The 17,912-nt window shown below is 35.7% G+C and overlaps 1 protein-coding gene across 4 annotated transcripts in view; it reads right to left on the reverse strand.

Annotated features, from left to right (window-relative positions):
- LOC124640375 (homeobox protein homothorax) overlaps positions 1-17,912 on the reverse strand; it is a 256,533-nt gene that overhangs the window by 150,786 nt on the left and 87,835 nt on the right. For all 4 annotated transcript variants that reach the window (XM_047178120.1, XM_047178119.1, XM_047178118.1 and 1 more), the window contains exon 7: positions 5,250-5,376. In XM_047178120.1, the coding sequence (XP_047034076.1) occupies positions 5,250-5,376 (127 nt within the window). The remainder of the gene's footprint in view (positions 1-5,249; positions 5,377-17,912) is intronic.

Below are 17,912 nucleotides of genomic sequence, written 5' to 3' on the forward strand. Positions count from 1 at the left end.
AAATATCTCGCTCAATTAAACCAAAAGACAGCAGTTGCAGAACACCTAAAGAAACCAAATATAGATAGACACGAAACATAACCAAGAAAACAAACATGGCCGACATTAAATTATTTCAGATGACACAAAGTAATTGAAACCAGGTTATTGCGTTTCGTTTTGTAAGACACATGACTCCTGAGGTCCAAAACCACAGATGCAGCACGGGAAATGAGGAAGCCTTGCTGAGGGTCAAGTTACCAGAATTTTGGTAGTCTCACTAATGCTCAGTGAACCGGTTGCGCTGTGATTTGATATGTGAGTTAAATCAAAGAGGTACATGAAAAAAGTCTTGTTTTAGATGACCGCAATGTATAAGTGTATGTAGCTAGAAATAGTGAGGTTAATTAACTATATAAGGCATGTGTAAGAATGCCGTAAATAATGGAAAGTAAGAAGGATTTAATCAGTTTAATGATATATCAAGTGAAGAACAAAAAATCCCAGATATATTACAATAATTTGTTACATAATATCATAATGCAGTGGATCCCCATCACCTATCGAAATGGCCCTAATTATTAACGATTCTGACACGTAGGTAACATTCAAAGGGCGAATTTTCCATTTCCAAATGAAGAGAAACCATCAACCAATCATAATTCGGGGAAAACGTAACTTAACGCGAATCTATCACGAGGCACCACGCCCCGGGGAAGTCGGGCAACATCGACCCTCCGCTAATCTAATATTAAACACATTCGGATATTAGATACAAAGTGAGCATTCACAGAATTTAATAATCCCGCTCCCACACCTATATACACGTCCCTTTCACTCGTATCCCTCTGTCTCCTTCCAACATGAATTATTAACAACAATTTTATGATTACATTTAGCATTGAGTGTAAGTGCGGCTGGGACGTGATACGAAAGTCGAATGGCCGGTGAAAAATGGCGGGAAAACGTTGCCAGTTAATATTTTATTGGTTTCGATAGGTTTGAGTTATGTAAGTCAGCCGGGAGTTCCGGTAATTTTCAATTTTGTGCCTGAAATATTGATAAGCTAAAGTCCCTGGAGTTCGGTTTATTGGATCACTTGAAGCTGACTTGCAGTTTTGATGGCAGAACATTGTGATAGTAACTTGCCATTCTTTAGTTCGTTTTCAATTTATTATATTTCAGGAAGGTGCCTTCGAAAACGTTGATACTATCTTTAGGTAGCAGTTTTCAATTTACTGGCAATACCATATCCGTTTAAGTCTCTCAAATTAGAATACATGCTGCATACAAAACAGCAATAACTTAAAACAATTAAAACGCAAGCACATACGTCAAACGTCAAAAAAAAACGCCATCAAAAACTACGCAAGCCTGTTTTGCATACGACATCTCGTAAAACTGTTATTAGCAAGCAAAAAACATGTAGGCAACGCGACTAGACTATGCCGACGACACCCGGATGGGGCTAAGTCCTAGTAAATTCTGAGCACACTAGCATCTACTCAGCGGTCATTCAGCCTGTGACTGGAATATATATTGTCTGAATTCTGACGAAAATGGAACCCGAAGGCAGGGCCGAGTAATTGTGTTTGGTGTTCATATTTACCCCAACCTCCTCTGGGGTGCTGTAACGCAATAATCGTCATATTTTGTACGAGTTACACTTGACGCCTCTTTTGGTTAAGAATTGCTTTCTAATTTACTGTATGGGTAATGCTTTAACCTAGTGCTTTTTAGGAGTCACAGTTTTATCATCTTGTCCTATCAGTCCTCTATTTTTACTGATTGTTTTAGAATAAATAATAATCAAGCTGGGTTGGTCTTTGAAGTATCTTCTCTAGATACAGACCCTTCCCTTAACTCCATATGTTCCCTTTATCCAAAATGAACTAATGATTCTAAACCTATAGGATACGCAGAAAAGATCAAGAAACCCATTAAAGGTCCACCTGGCAAACAATATGTTTTATTTAAAGAAGTAATCAGCATAAAACTGTGGCTCACACGCCTACATTAGTATTGCCTACACTGGATTTAATTTAAATGTGTGAAAACCCTGGCTTCTTAAAATGCTGCAGTTTTTCTGGAATCTTGCCAGGAAGAAGGTCTTGCTGAGGACTTTCTAGAAGTTTGTTGATGTCCCAATTGCTTGGGAATAGGAGATTAGGACCCGTAAGGACCAATTGCTTAACTACTTAGAACAATTTTGATGTGTAGAGAGGTTTCCAAAGAACAAATGAAGTTCGCTTATTTAAATCACATTCTATAAATATTGTCCGTCAACAAATATGGCGGCTCAGTAAAAAAATCATCGGCACAAGTGTCAACGATTGACAATTAGCAGCGTCGCTGTCTGATCCAAAATTTTCGCATAATTGTCACTCGGTAATTGAAAAACGCAATTATGGACGGCGAGAGCGTCAGTTAATTAATATTAAATTCTGAAATAATCGCCCCGCTTCCCCCGTTCCCCCGCTCCCCCGGGAGACAGGGGACATGGACTGATTGAATTATAGGCAAATTTTGAATTTTGAATAATTCACGGAGTGAGTTAGCCCTTTATGGCACGCGGCCCGAGGACGAGTGAATTTTTGGTTTAATTAGTCTGGTTATTGTTTTGGGGAAACGGGTTCTGTGGTCCTAATTGTTTTTGGCATCTTTTTGTTTTATAGTGCCCCAACCATAAAGATTTAATTGCATTGCCTCACATAATAAAGATATTTCAACTGACATAATAATCGTATTTATTATACCTACGCTTAGATAATATTGATATTAAATTAATTGCATCTTTTTCTGACAAGTCATAACTGTGACCTAATAACTAATGATTTATTATATCAATATGTTAAAAGCACAATAACTGTTAACTTCTTAACCTTAGATAGGCGCAACTGAATCATATAATTTTTTTCCACTCGTGAGAGACGTCGCTAGCTGACACAAAACGATTCACAATCCGCAGCGCGCTGATATATTACGCAATTACTTATTCTCGATGGATAGATCAGAAAAAAGTGAAAAACAAAATGGTTCCTAGTTACAGATCAGTACGGACACCGCGGCTTCGCAAAATTCAATTTGGCGAGCATTTCGCCGCTCCCGCCGTGCGACAAACCAAACAATTACACATACGTGTGTCGAAAGCATAATTTTTCCACAAAATCTACGTGGAAATGCAAAAAAAACACACTCGCTGACGCTTTGTTAGTTTTTCGCGCCAACGCGTCGGCCATTTTTGACAGCTGTCAAACGCTGCGCTAGTGATTGCGTCTTTTGTAGTCGCACCTTTTTCGAGACACGGATTTTTTACATGGAAAAATCAAAATGTCACACATGTGAATATTTCGAATAGTAATATGAATAGCACAATGTAATCCCACACAAATTACCAGGCGCATAGGAATATGAAAGCGATAAACCGAGATGCATCGGCGATACGTGCACACAATCCTGTCTCATTTCAATACCTATTGTGAGGTCGGCGCTAGTGTCGGAACGTCGTAACGTCCCGTTCTACGGACACCCATCAGTCATTTACGAATGAATACATGACAATCGATCGAGATCCGTAAGGTAACATGTCGCGGCTGAGTGACGAGTGATTCTCGCGTTCGTGACGGATATCGGAACGTTGACAAACGCGCGGTCTGCCCGGCCGGTCGCTTCTTTTACAAATTTCAAGCAGAAGAAGTTTGACGTGCGATAGTGACGTGACGATGTGGAGCTGTCAGGTTTCAATTGGCTCTCAGAGAGTGTTGACGTGTCATGTCGGATCTAGATCCCAAGTGTGGACATGTTAATTGTTACGGCAGAGGCGTAGGAGTCGCATAAACACCCTCGACATTTATTAGTCGCTTTCTATACCTATTTGCTTGAAATTCAATATTATTTTTAACGTATACGGAACCTAAGACTGAAATCTGATATCGGTTGGTTAGTCGATTAATATAATCGTATATTCCGATGAGAATCGATTACTAAAGCGGATACAAGTAGTTACTTGGTTGCAATAGTAAACATCATTAGGTATGTGAAGCGCACTCGAGCGATGCGATACGTCGTAGAAGTTAGTTTTTGTTTGGCAGCAAGAAAACAGTGTTATGATCGTTAAAATTTACATAGTATGATGAGGTACAGACTAATCTCACGGTTGAAAATATTTTAATGCAACTGTGATGGATTTCTATCTGAAACTGCCGCAGTTATTGCAATCATAAATCGGAAACTGCTAAAATTATTTTTTATGTATCCTAATCTGATGCAAATGAATACATAATAAAATACTTGCATATTTTCCAAGATACTTATTTCAAATGATATACCGGGCTCATTATCTTCGTTTATATCGCAACGCATATCATCGCCTGTCTACCACTGTGGAACAAGCCCAAAACATTATAACTTAACTATGTAGTTGCATTTAAAAACGGCAAAAAACCATAATTTATTCCAAAATAATGAGCATTTAACTAAATGGGCATAATAACCTGGTTTAAGGTGTTAAAATCGTATTCACCGCCGGAAACCAATGATTATTTTCATCCTTCCAATACGTAATTATGGAATTTCCTCTAAATAACGTAGTTAAAATACAAGTTATTTATTGATTTTAACTGTATTTTTAACGCGACCTCCATTAACCTATCAGAATGTATGGATGAATCTTAGTCTGTCGTAACTTTGTATAAATTATAAACCTCCTGAACCATTCAGCTGAATTTTAAAGGCGATGTTGCAAAACGGTATTAACTATGTACTATATTTATTGAATACTGTTCAGACTTCATCTAACAGTTGTCACCAAATAACTTTGCTCTTCTTAGTTTGTGCAACATGTACGAAAAAAACATTAAAAAATATGCAGTCACCCGAATTTAGAACCTCCTTTTTGAAAAGTCAGTTGAAGAAACACTTACTTCAAGAAGGAAACTTATTTGACGAGAACATTACCTACATAAGTTTCAGACATGAGCACCAGGATACCAGAACGGCTTTTATCAACTGCATCATCATACCTTCTCACCTACCCTTATGTACTAGGGCGACATATCATAAAATCAGTTTCATCTACCTACATTCATCATTATACTTTCACCTACCACTCAGTGAAGGTACTAGGGCGACATGCAACAGAAAATTTCTTAAATCTCATCATTTTACCAACACCTACCACTAGGGTGACATTTTACAAAGATACTTCCCTCATAATCATACATACACCTTCCAGTCGAAGTACCAGGGTGACATAAAACAAAGAAGCTTACCTGGATCTGTCGCGTCGAGTGTCTGCGGCGGGGGCTGACTGAGGGGTCCAGGGGTGCCTCCGGAGCCCGGAGAACGAACGTCGTCATTCACCGCGCCACCGTAGGACAGTGATGATGATGGCGGTCTCTGTAGGCAAGAAGAGAAGGATATATTAGTCAGGTGTTAGAAGTAGTCAGAGTTATAATGAAGAGTCCTGAACATGGAGGTAGTTTATGAAGCTGGTTATGAGACGCTTGAAAAGTTCTTCTGGCATATTATCTCTCTACTCTAAGTTTTATTTGGTCTGTAGCATGTACGATATTCGTGGATTCCACGCCTGATCCTGTCGATTCAAATACGTAGGTATCGGATAAATCTGGTGTCATAATTTCACATTAAGGTAACTCATTAGCATTCGCAGTTAAGTGTGTTATTTCACCTAATATCCTAAGACGTTTTGATTGAAGATATAGAGATGGAAAACTAACTTCTAACGACCACTTTTTTCAATGGATTCTCTGATCTGGTCATCTATTTATTTTTAAGAGGAAAACACATGATAAACAAGGGTTTTCAGAATATATTTCTCCACAAACAAACTCTTCAAAACTTCGACGGTCCACCAAAAAAAATGATTTTACCAATTACACAGAATCATTAAGTTAAAATACAACAATACATCAGTTGTATAATCTACGTACAAATGGTCGTTAGTTACTAATCATAGTTGGTGCAATTAAACGTTAGTTTTTTCGGTAATTACTCCAGCTCAATGGCTGGTTATCAATCATTGGTAAGGTAATCAAAATAGGTTCAGCTTAAACTGGTCTTAGAATGTAATAGCTATTTCTTCCAAGTTCACTTGTACTATAAAGGTACCATGATGATGACCATACCATATCCTACTGCCAATAATTGAATTTGAACAAAATTGCGACTTTTAATTCCAATTATAATATCTACTATTAGATGAATATACAACTATTAGAATAACAGTATTATCAAAGTAGTCTTCTGATGAATCCATGTGCAAAAGTTTCTTCCATGTTCAATGCTGCTTGCACTCCAGTATGTAATGCAGTTCTGTCTCACACCTATGCGTTCTGTTTCTTTACCAATTCTTGCTCTGTTTAAAATATCAATACGTCAGCCTCAGATCAAAGAAATAGACGTCAGCCATGTTCATGTCCTTCTTCAAATATGATGTGCCTTTCATCTAGAGCTGCCATCCGTCCGGGTTTCCCCGGATTTATCCTCGTTTGGAGGCCGTCCGGGGGCCGTCCGGGCGGGGTTTCAAGAAGTGTCCGGGGAAAACCCGGACACTTTTCATTTAAGGAAGCACCTCATTGAATTTAAGTATATGTTAAAAGTAAATGGATTACAAATTAGGTATTATTTTGTTTAAAAAAAAATCGTACTCGTTTGGGGAAAAAATGCGATTTACGCCAAATGTCCGGGTTTTTTTAATTTTTGTCCGGGGTTATTGAAATTCGGGATGGCAGCCCTACTTTCATCCCTTACCTATATAACTCTCAACTTCTATGTTTTCACGTTAAGCTGTTGAACAACTGCGCTTATGCCTTCTCCATTACTTTACCACATCAATATTCCAACAAAATACATTAGCAAATGTCCTAACTATCACAAATTCAGTCCTCAATATTATCTTTACTTCCTTATTTCATAACCTGACCATTACGGCCGGCAAGGCAGGTGCCTCCCGCGCACGCCTAATGGCCGAGTGGCGTGCGAGTCGGCTCATTACCCGACCGCTTCCGAAGTATTACGACAACACCCGAAGTGTTACGACAATAGCCGAACGCTTTAATTTTAACGGGCCTAGGAAGTTAGGGTAGGAAATAGTTAGCGTAAAGGTGCTAATATGTAGAAATTTTATTGTTTTCTGTCTTATCTATTTTGTTGTGTTCCTGTGTTTAAATACTAAGTATGCGTTTGCGCTGATTATTATCGAGTTTTGCAAGTTATTGATTGATTGGTGATTGATGAAGCTTCAATATGGCTAAATCATGTGTTTGCACAACGTTTTAATGACATACACAATAATATGTTGCCTATTTCTATGGTAAACCACAAGACTAAAAGTATCCTGATTTGAAATTAGAGGATGACCCCAGTACCTACCTAATTCTCAATGACCAATTGAAAAAATAAGATTTTTCAAACTTACGTGAATTGTGCATATATTTATTCACAATCGGGGTTTAATCGCAATGTATTAATTACTTTATTAGATACTAAGCTTCTTTTCGGCCGTATTACACCGACCGTGGTCACGGGTGGACTGATGACAGCTAGCGGCGTCTCCGTGAAGTGAAGTTTTATAACTACCCCCATTTGATCGTCACCATTTTCACATTTTGGATTCGCACTATTATTCACTAACATCATCTTTTGCCAGTTTTGTTTTTATATTTCATAGAAAGTATGTATCGTTATTTTATGGAAATATGAGTTCATATAAATTCTAATAAAGAGTTTATAGTAGAGCATTTCACAAATTTTAACTACTATTTATACATTACAATCACTATTATTACTTATGTTCTTTCTACATTAACTTTTGTTCTATGAAATTTCCCATAGGTACTTTTATTATATCAAAACTCTTTCCTAAATACTCAACAAAAACAAAATAAACATGTCTATGTTTTAACTTTAAGCTAACCATTTAGTGACGCCTGAGTGGTCACAGTTGGTCGTCTCGCGTCATTGACCAATCTAAATCGATTGTACAGCCCAAATTATGTTTAATGCTATAATTGATATAAAAAGACTGTGGTGACTTGTTAGGGTGTGTTGTCGTTTTTTGAAACTTCGTTAAAAAGCTAAGTACCTATGGCAATAGGATATACCTACTTACGGCCAGTTTCTTCATCAAAAGTTAAAGTTAAAGTTATGGCTAAAGTAATGTCTAAAGTAAAAGTAACGGTTAAATTCAATTTTTCTATTAGTTTTGCTGTCACTTTAGCCTTGAAAAAACGAATTTGACCGTTACTTTTACTTTAGACATTACTTTAACTTTAACTTTTGATGAAGAAACTGGCCGTTAGTATTCCCACATTTTTCAAAAGAACATCTACTAGGCATTAACAGCGTTGTTACACTAGCGGATTTTCCGCTCGGTTTTTCCAAGCGATAATACTTGATTCGTACAGTTTTGCAACCGTGAGAAAAATCCAACATGGTAAAAGAAAAGTTTGCGCTTTTATTTTTTATTTAAATGCTCATATATATGTACCTAAATTTTCCGTTAAAAATACCTTTTAGATCTGCATAATCATCATCATCGTCCTTCTCTTATAGGTAGGTACCAATTTTGAAAATCTGACCTTTACCGTTTAACCGTTTTTACCTCAAGAATACACATTTTCAGCCCACAAATCCTGAAAACTGATCTAAACGTCAAGATACTTTAGAATATAAATAAGTTTGTATAGACAGTCCGTTCTAACATGATCGTTTAGAATTCCTATACAAAAATAGACCGGCCAACTGGCGATTTCAATAATCATTAGGTAGATACGTACTTACGTTCCGGTGTACGGTAGAAGAGCTTGTGTTTAGATACATAAATACACCTACTTACCTTCGTGAAACGTAACGTGTAAAAGTAGTAAGTACTCGTAGTTTATTTTTTGAAAACTGCTCCGAAAATATTGTTTTTGTGGTAACCGTGGTAGCTGGGTTGAGGAGGTCAGATAGGCAGTCGATTCTTGTAAAACATTAGTACTCAGCTGCATCAGGTTAGACTGGAAGCCGACCCCAACATAGTTGGGAAAAGGCTAGCAGATGATGACAATATAGTGTGCCTTATAATTCAGGTGGACATTTAAAGGCTGAATTTAATTAAAATTACTGGCCACGAAATATTTAAATATAGAACCACTATTGCCTCAGCCATTTCTAGAACTGTCAAGAAAACTATTCAAACATCTGTTCCAAATTTAAATCTAACAACCCTTTACCGAACTCTTTACAAATATAATTGAACACCATTTGGCTTTAGATGATTAAACTCGTTCGAATTTCAAATTATGAATAGTCAGCCATTATTCGATTAGAGTAATCGAGTATTCAGAATCGTTTGACATCTGAATTAACTTCATAATCGAATGATGTTACTTAGTAATAATTAGATTGTATTATTACTATTGTTGATATGTAATTAGGGGATATTGATTGCTTGATACTTGATATGACGTATTAGGTATAGTTATATGAGCATTGTACATGATTGAAGGCGATGTATACCCATAACTTTCTATATAGCAGTTACTGAGTAGAACATATTTTGTATACTTATCCATAACGAATTGCTTGGATTAACTAGGTTTCGAAAAGGTCCCTAATTACTAGAAATTTCCTAATGTTTTTTCTAATACTTACTTCCCTCAAAGAAAAACACATTTCTACCAAAATCCAATTACTATTTCGAAAGCCCACTAATTGATGACAACACCTTTTTTTTGGACAGGAAATTCGGAGCCGTTTCACACCATATGGGACAAATGCATCATTATTTCAATATTATTGTTATAATTCTGTTTATCGGCGGCCATTTTGTATCGTTAGCGAATTCGTAACAACTCGAGTAAGTAACGATTGTGACGGAAATCGATTATTGTAATCGAATGTGTAGTTTGTGTTGTTTTAGCTGTTATTCGATTGTCACCTGTTGTGTTTTCGTGTTGGGGTATTGAATATTTTTTTTAATGATGAAAGGTGTAAGCTGACGTTTGAAAATTATTATTTTTCATAGACTTTCATATGTTATATTGAGTAGGCTTGCGTCTACTTAACTAGTTCTACATTTGTGCAAGTGCTTTGTAAGGAATGTGTGTGTGCAATCCTATACTCCTAGGTAAAACTTTTGTTAGACTTTCTGGCTTTTGACTACCCATGACGACTGCCAAAGACAGCCGGGACCTACAGTTTATCGTGCCATCCGAAACTTAAATAAAATAGAATATATCAGATTAATTAGAGCAATCTGCTATGTAGTAGGTACTTTTACATACTATCATCAAATTAATTAACAATTTCACTCAACCTTCAAGCCACTTATAACCCTACGAACCAACAATTACATGCCCCATTACGTACATTCGTCAACAAACAAAAATATAACACTTCGTCCGCTGAAGCAGCAATTATTTTTAAACAAACAAATCAATAAACACGTCCATGTACTAGGCAGGGTTAACTTTGGTTAAGAAAACAATACGGGGAAAGTTCGGAATCAGGGTTGTACGTGCGTTATAAAGTGTGCTAATGAAATCGCGTAGATAGGAGTGATTTTGTGTGTAGTTGTAGGTGCATATTTAGTTATTTATATTTATTTATTTATTTACATACACAACCTTACATCTACTCTTACAGGACGTGCCTAATGCCGCAGATGGGTTTTTATTAATTTTAAACTAAACTAAAAACACATGACAAATCAACACATACAAACTTAACTAAATTCGTAGTTATGTAGATGTAGCTGTTTTAAAGGTTTTTAATAACTTTCTTTGAATTATTTAAAAAGGTGGTGTCAAGTGTATTAGAGAACACACGTTAATAAGAGTAATTCTATGCCATTTTAAGGCATGTCTTGATGCTTTCCATCTATGTGATCACAGCTGATTGACAGAGTGACTTCCACTTAAACACATTTTCAAAAATGCTTAGTTTCTTATATCTGTTGTGTAGGTACTATCATTATTTCCTTTATTTAACACGCCATATTTTATAACAAGCTTTTCTGCCAAATTTTTATTCCACTCTCAAATCCAAACTATACCAAAGTACAATTTTTCCATAATACTCAAGTGCGTACCAATAGGGCCAGCCCTAAACGGACCCCCGTACCAACCCGTCAAACGCACGCGGCCGATGAATTAAATCGAAAACAATTCGTAAAAAGAACAATAGAAGGGTTGGAACAAAACTTCCAGTTTGAATTTGGAATTGAGCTCTGCGCACGCGCAAGCCAGGTGGGGGTGTGTGTCAATGAAGTCGGTTAAAAAGAGGTAATGCGATATTTGTTGTTCTTGTGGGTATTTAAATGTGATTTGTTTGATTGTTCGTTTGTATGTTTTGTGGTTGCGTTAATTGTTCTTTTTTCTGGTCTTTTGTTTAATTTTGTGTTGAATTGTGATCGGTTATTCTTTGGTTTAACGTTCGTTTAATTTTTAACGAAGCTTACTAAGTTTTTCTTGCAACTCAAAAAATAATAGAAATATAATTCTTACATATTTTAATTTCTTATAGGCTTGGTGTCTAACTAACCATAATACTTAAATAATATAAATAATAGCTAAGATTCTGCAACTACAATTTCACCCTACCACTTTACCAACCCCTCAAATTACCCAAAAACAAAAGAAAAAATAAGAAAGACAAACAGCATTAAGACGTATAGAGGTTCCAGATGACACTAAAGTAAACTTTCATTTACCCAGATTAATGGTAATGGAAAAGTCGGGTTCCATGGTATCTTCCCCATAGGGAGGCATGTCCTCACTCCGTCTTTATCAAGAACGAGTATTAAAGAACTGGTTATTTTGGAACTGATACGGAACGGAATAGGTACCGTAGGTAGGTACATGTGTGTGTTGTTATGATATTGCTGATTCGTTTGCGGTAGAATTTGATGCAATTGTAATGTTTTAAAATGTGTTGATCTATAAAAAGTATAGGTGCATTAGGTCAAGTTTCACCGACGACATAAAACGTCAATTTTCGTAAAACAACTGTTTACTATGATTTTCTAAGTAAAAAGGTGTAATAACCTTGTAGCTGTAAGATCAATTGACGTTTATGTTGACGGTGAAAATGGACCTTAGCCGTTCTACCACAAGAACCTTTAAAAGTCTGTTGATCACTTTCCTAAAAAAGTAATTAAATTATGACGAAATAAGGTCCGTCTTGCAGCCACACTTTTTTAGACAAGTGTTCAACAGATGTTTAAGTGTTTGTAGTAAGGCTGTATATATCTAAAATCTCTTCGAGATCAACTTTTCTTTTAACTTTTTTTAATTACTTGGAACTTTAATTTCCACAAACTTTCAATCATCAACAACCGCGACCCAAAACTAATACTTATCACTACCCCATAATACCATTACCAACCCTACATTATAGTTTCGCTTAACGTCACTTGCAAACATATCTGCGTTTGCGCAGGTCACGTGGCGGGTGTCGGATGACACGTGGGAACTGAAATCGTTCGCCAATTTGGTCTCTTTTGGGGACTATCTTAGCTCTAGAGATTGGTAGTTAATGTATTTTTTGCTAAGTATTTTGTTGTATACTAGATGTTTCCCCGTAGTCCCTTCTGTGTCCTGTAGGAACTACTGCCCGTACCGGGATAAAATATAGCTTATGTTACTCGGGAATATTGTGGCTTTTTAACAGTGAAAGAATTTTTCAAATTGGGGCAGTAGTTTTTAAGCCATTCACACATTCAGGGTACAAACGAAAGATATGTTTCCTCTTTCCTAATTATGTAATTAAATAATTCAATGTAATAGACAGCTGTGTTGCTGGGAAGTTTGTTATTCACCGTTTCTTCTTCCCGGCATAAGGAGCCACTAGGAAGCAGTGAAAAGGGCGTTTTTGGGGGTACTGTCCAAACTAATTGTCGTGAAAAAGTGTTAATAACATTAGATCAGCCTAATTTGAATAGATGAATTGACGTATGTATTTGATTTTCCACATTTCTTTTGCAGATTTCAAGTTGCAAGTCTGAAAGAAGCAGATTAAGAGTTTTTGGGCTTCCACAAAAACTCTATTAACCATTTCACTAAATACAAGGGGCATCTGTTCAATCCCAGGTTCGATTCCTGGAAGTGAAAGTTTTTTGCGTTACCGACAAAATGAGGAGGAACAAAAACATTTATGTAATATGTTTAACAGATGTTGGCAGCCATCTTGGAATGCTGACTTGATTGACATTTTCGAGTATTTTTGGTTTATCTGGATAAGTAAGTCATTTTGAAAGTCTCCTCGATTTTATGCAGCCCTGGTAGATTATGTCATTTGCGAGAAGGCAGTTTTTTATGTCTATATTTGAAACGTAGAGATCTTAAATCCATGTAGGACTTAGAATTCCATTTTACTTTGGAAAGTAAGTTTTCTTCAAACAATATTTTGATTCATATTTAATCCATCTCCCTAGCCTTTTCCCGACTATGTTATGTACCCCTAGGTAAGACTGGTTGTCAGACTTACTGGCTACCCGTAACAGGTTGGCAGCCCCAAAGATGTTCATTGACAGCCTAACTCATAGTTTTCATAAGCCAAAACGATTATTGAGTCTATCTAGCCTTTTAAAATGATAAACAAACGATCCAAAATCTAGAATGTTCCACCAAAATCTAGACACAAATAAACCTCTTGTATATTCATGATCGCTTAGTATTCCTCACATTAAAACTAACCAAAACGGTTCCTTACTAAATTATATTTATAATTACAATGTCCAAGGGCGAATTTTATGTCTATTTAATCTATGCTATTTATGTCACAACTTTATGGGAACCGTGAGAGGCATAATAAGTGGCGCCCGGCGCAAGCGCATTGTATTTTGGTAACTTTCCATATATGGCTTTGATTTATTTGTATGTCTGTTTGTTTTTATGTTTGTCGTTAATTATTTGAGGCTTTTTTTGGCTGTGAAACAATAGGATTATGTAATTAATAAATATGGTTACGCAATTTTTCGGGCATGAAAAGTTTTACGAAATATTTTCCTGTATGTAATGGGAAACGAATTGATCATTTTGGTATCAAAATCATTCAATATTTAAAATAACCATTCATTCATCGAAAACTGTCAAAACAATTGATTATAATAAAACAATAATATTAAAAAGCTATTGATTTGACACACTACCTAACTAAAAACTAAAACATTTTTCAACAAGCAAAAAATTACCACACATTTATAATAAAAATCAACAAAAAAAAGGAACAAAATTAATCTCTCTTAAAACAAAAAAAAGGCAAAAATTATCAAGTAAATCCGGGCATCAAGCTAGTTAATAATAGAAATGATTTAATAAGTTACCAGGAGTCCATAAGTTAGTAGGAGCTCATAAGTCAGTGACCGGCATGGGAACCTGACACTATGACTTGTGACAACACTACACTTGATTTAAATCATTATCATATTTTTTTATTATTAGTATTAGGAGCCGTGACTTTGCTTGGGATTTTTATGAGTGATGATTTAAATATTCGTATAAAGTAAAAGAAAGAAATACAGGACCTAAGTGTGTATCTTAGGTTGAAGAAAGGGATAGATTCAGAAGGATTTTTGAAAATGAATGGCTTTTTTTTAAGTATGCCTTGGACACCAATGGCCGTGTTTTGGGGGCATGGCAAAATATAGGTCCCGGCTGGGTTACTTAAAAGTATTTTAAGTACCGTTTTCAGGAAATAAGGTGTGGGTATTTTTAGTAATATAGAAAATATTATACACATACATTTAATATTATGTATGATATTCCCCGTCTATGTATGTACAAGATTATAAAAAAATATTGCAAATTTTTATTGTATGCAAATTAGCTTTTTACGATCAGCCGTGACATGATATAGGGCTGCCAGTTATTTTTTGCATTTATGTAGTTCAAAATGTGTGTTGATGATCAAAAAAAATATTATTGGCCATAACGCTAACAGTGTAGAAAAATAGATAGTAACCCATTGATGTCCATAAAATTATCAGGAAAAGGAAAAAAATACTAAATCGTTTCCTATAATCTATAGAATTATAGTTTCCACTATAATTATTTTGTTAACACAGCCCATAACTAAGTGTTATAAGACCTCTATATTTAAAAACGTAAATATAAAAGGTAAATCAACCGTACTGAACCACCATAGTGCCTGAACATAAAAACCCCATTACGGATATACTAGGCCCTCTTAATTAAACCTAATAAATGCTATATAAACGCTTCTCTATGCAAAATAAACACTGCATGTACCAGGAGTGCAGAAAATAAAAGGAGCCTCGTTAATGACTATAGATTATAAGAGCTATGCATTTTTAATTAATAGTCTGTGCTCTGGGCGTGAAAAAGCGTGTTGCTTTGCCGTTGTTTAGAAAAAATAAATTGAAACTTTCAATTAAGAGAAATTATGCCGAGGTTTTTTCCTATTTCTGCACAGAATGGTGCTGCAATAAAATGCTCTGAAAAATGATGATGTTTTGATTAGTAAGCGTCGAAGTAATGGCTGGCGAAATGAGAAGAAATTCATTGCACAGCACAAAAAATCTACAAGTCGCTTGATTGCCGGGTATTTTAATAGGCCCTGTATGTAGTATTAAGTACTGCATCTTTACCTTTCTCCCAACAAAGCTAGACCAGTCCCGGTAAAATTAATATCGACTCATTTAATATGCAAATAGTATAGCCGGCTCTTATCTGCGTTGTCCGCTCCGTTCAATCAATGTGTCCTTTAGGCGCGCTATCTCCGTGCGATCTTACTCCTGCCCTCTTATACCCGCCTGGTACATAGATTTATTGCACAGCGATATCATTAACAGTATTTGTTTATCTATTTTTGTGAGTAATTGAATGAAAAAGTTTAGTTAGAAATGTTTTATGGTATGTAAAATGTTGCCTGTAACGGCAGTAATCATTCTTCACAATCACATTTTACAACTTGTGTGGCGATAACGTTTTTATGTTTTTATTTTACATCTAAATCAGGGTATTGCTTTAATATTTTTTTCATACTTTTTGTATTACGTTTATTTAAGCATTGAAGAATAGCTGTTTTCCATCGAATGATTACACAGTCTCTCGATTCTAACCCTTCATGGACGCGTCCTAAACAAAATTAGTCCGTTTGAAAATAAACGAAAATTGTATTGAAAGTATACATTTGAAAATGGGTCAATAGCTAATCAAGAGTGATTGTGTTGTAATAATGGTTCTAGGAGGGTCATGTGCCATTGTTTAGGATGTAACCGGAGCCGGCGCGCGCGCCGAGTCCCCTAACAACGGCTTGTGGGAAGCATGAGAAAGCAAACGTGTTGACTTTGGTCTAGTTTGTGTTAAAATGGGAGCTTGTTTTGGCAATCTATTTGTGGAATAATTCTTTGTTTTCACCAGTACAGTAGGTTCATTTATACTCAAAGTTAGTGCTCATGAATCTGACTAACGTTAGTAGTAATTGTAGACGAGATGAAGTGAGGCGTTAAGTTTAACTTTCGTTGGCGATTATTATAATGCGATTTAAATGTACCTTTCAACACCAACAGACGTACAACGAAAATCGAATCCCATTATTTTGAACACATAAACATACCTTCTTAACTTCAAAACAAACGTCAAGCAAGCAAACAGACAATCAAAGAAATAGACATCACACTACAACAAATGCTTTACAGAATCCAGATTATAAATAAAAACCTGAAGATCTATTGATGGAATTCATCACTAGGTTCAGACGCATCGCAGACTGGTATCGGTACTGGTATCGCAGTCAGACCACGGAATACAGGCATTAATATTAAATTCAAAGTAAATATTCCTAGGCACAGCTCATTAGATATGCAATGTAACGGAACGGGGGGCATAAATAATTCAGCCACCGTTCTATGGTCAAGTATCTGTGTATGCTTCTTCCTATTTCACTTCCGGTCCTAACTAATTGATTTCACAATTGTTTCTATTTAAATAGCTTATTTTAATAGTTTTATAGTACTAACGTTAATTTGTTTAGGAAGTGTGTTAAATTAATTTGAAGACAGCTACGGCGGTTTTTTGTTGCTTGATTAATTATTATTTATTTATGTGTTTTAATGTTAATGTTATGCTTGTGGTTGCTTTAGACGTATTTAATATACTTATCAGCTAATTCATTGAATATTATTTTTTCTAGTTGCAGTATACACCTATTTTAGATAACAACTTTAAAATTATCCGATGGGAATTTTATAGAAACTACGTAGGTACGTAGTTAGAACATGTAAGGCAATTTAATCTAAACCTTTTTTACATACACCACAAACCTAAACCAAATCTGGATATTCAATAATCCATTCGAAAGAGCTCATTCAACTGAATGTCTATATTAAGCATTCAATACTGTCCGTCAATAGAAACTGCGAGGTTTTAAATAGGCTTTTTTCTCCGTTCGTTCATATTGTGCGCTCAAAGGGTTCTAGCGACAATAGTCACTCGGTTAAATTAACCGGAGCTTAATGCTTAATTGTCAGTGCAGCTAAGCCTTCGCTACACGTGTCGGAGTTCCGCAGGGTGGTACACTGGGCCCGCTTCACAATTGATATTGAAATTTCTCCTAGCAATGTTTTTTAGGATTGCGGTGGCTTTTTAATGGGATTTGCGTCTGGTTATTAGCTTTTTCATTAAGTTTGATTAGTTTTTGTGTGTGTGAAATTTTGCTGTGGTGATATTTTATTTTTGTTGTCTATTGAACTTGCTTTTGTAATGCTCTTCTTCAATTTATGTTTTAGAATTTTTGGTGTTAAATTACATGCTTAGTTTAAGTAAAATGAATGTAGATTTTTATTTGATTTTAAACCAACCCATATCAGATCTAAATAAAATTACGCAACATAAGTTTTCTCCACGAAAACCGCATCAAACCAAGCTAAACCATGTTTACGACTGCATATTTACAACCGCAAGCAA

The sequence above is a fragment of the Helicoverpa zea genome, chromosome 20 (genome assembly GCF_022581195.2).
Source record: "Helicoverpa zea isolate HzStark_Cry1AcR chromosome 20, ilHelZeax1.1, whole genome shotgun sequence".
Classification (NCBI taxonomy): domain Eukaryota; kingdom Metazoa; phylum Arthropoda; class Insecta; order Lepidoptera; family Noctuidae; genus Helicoverpa; species Helicoverpa zea.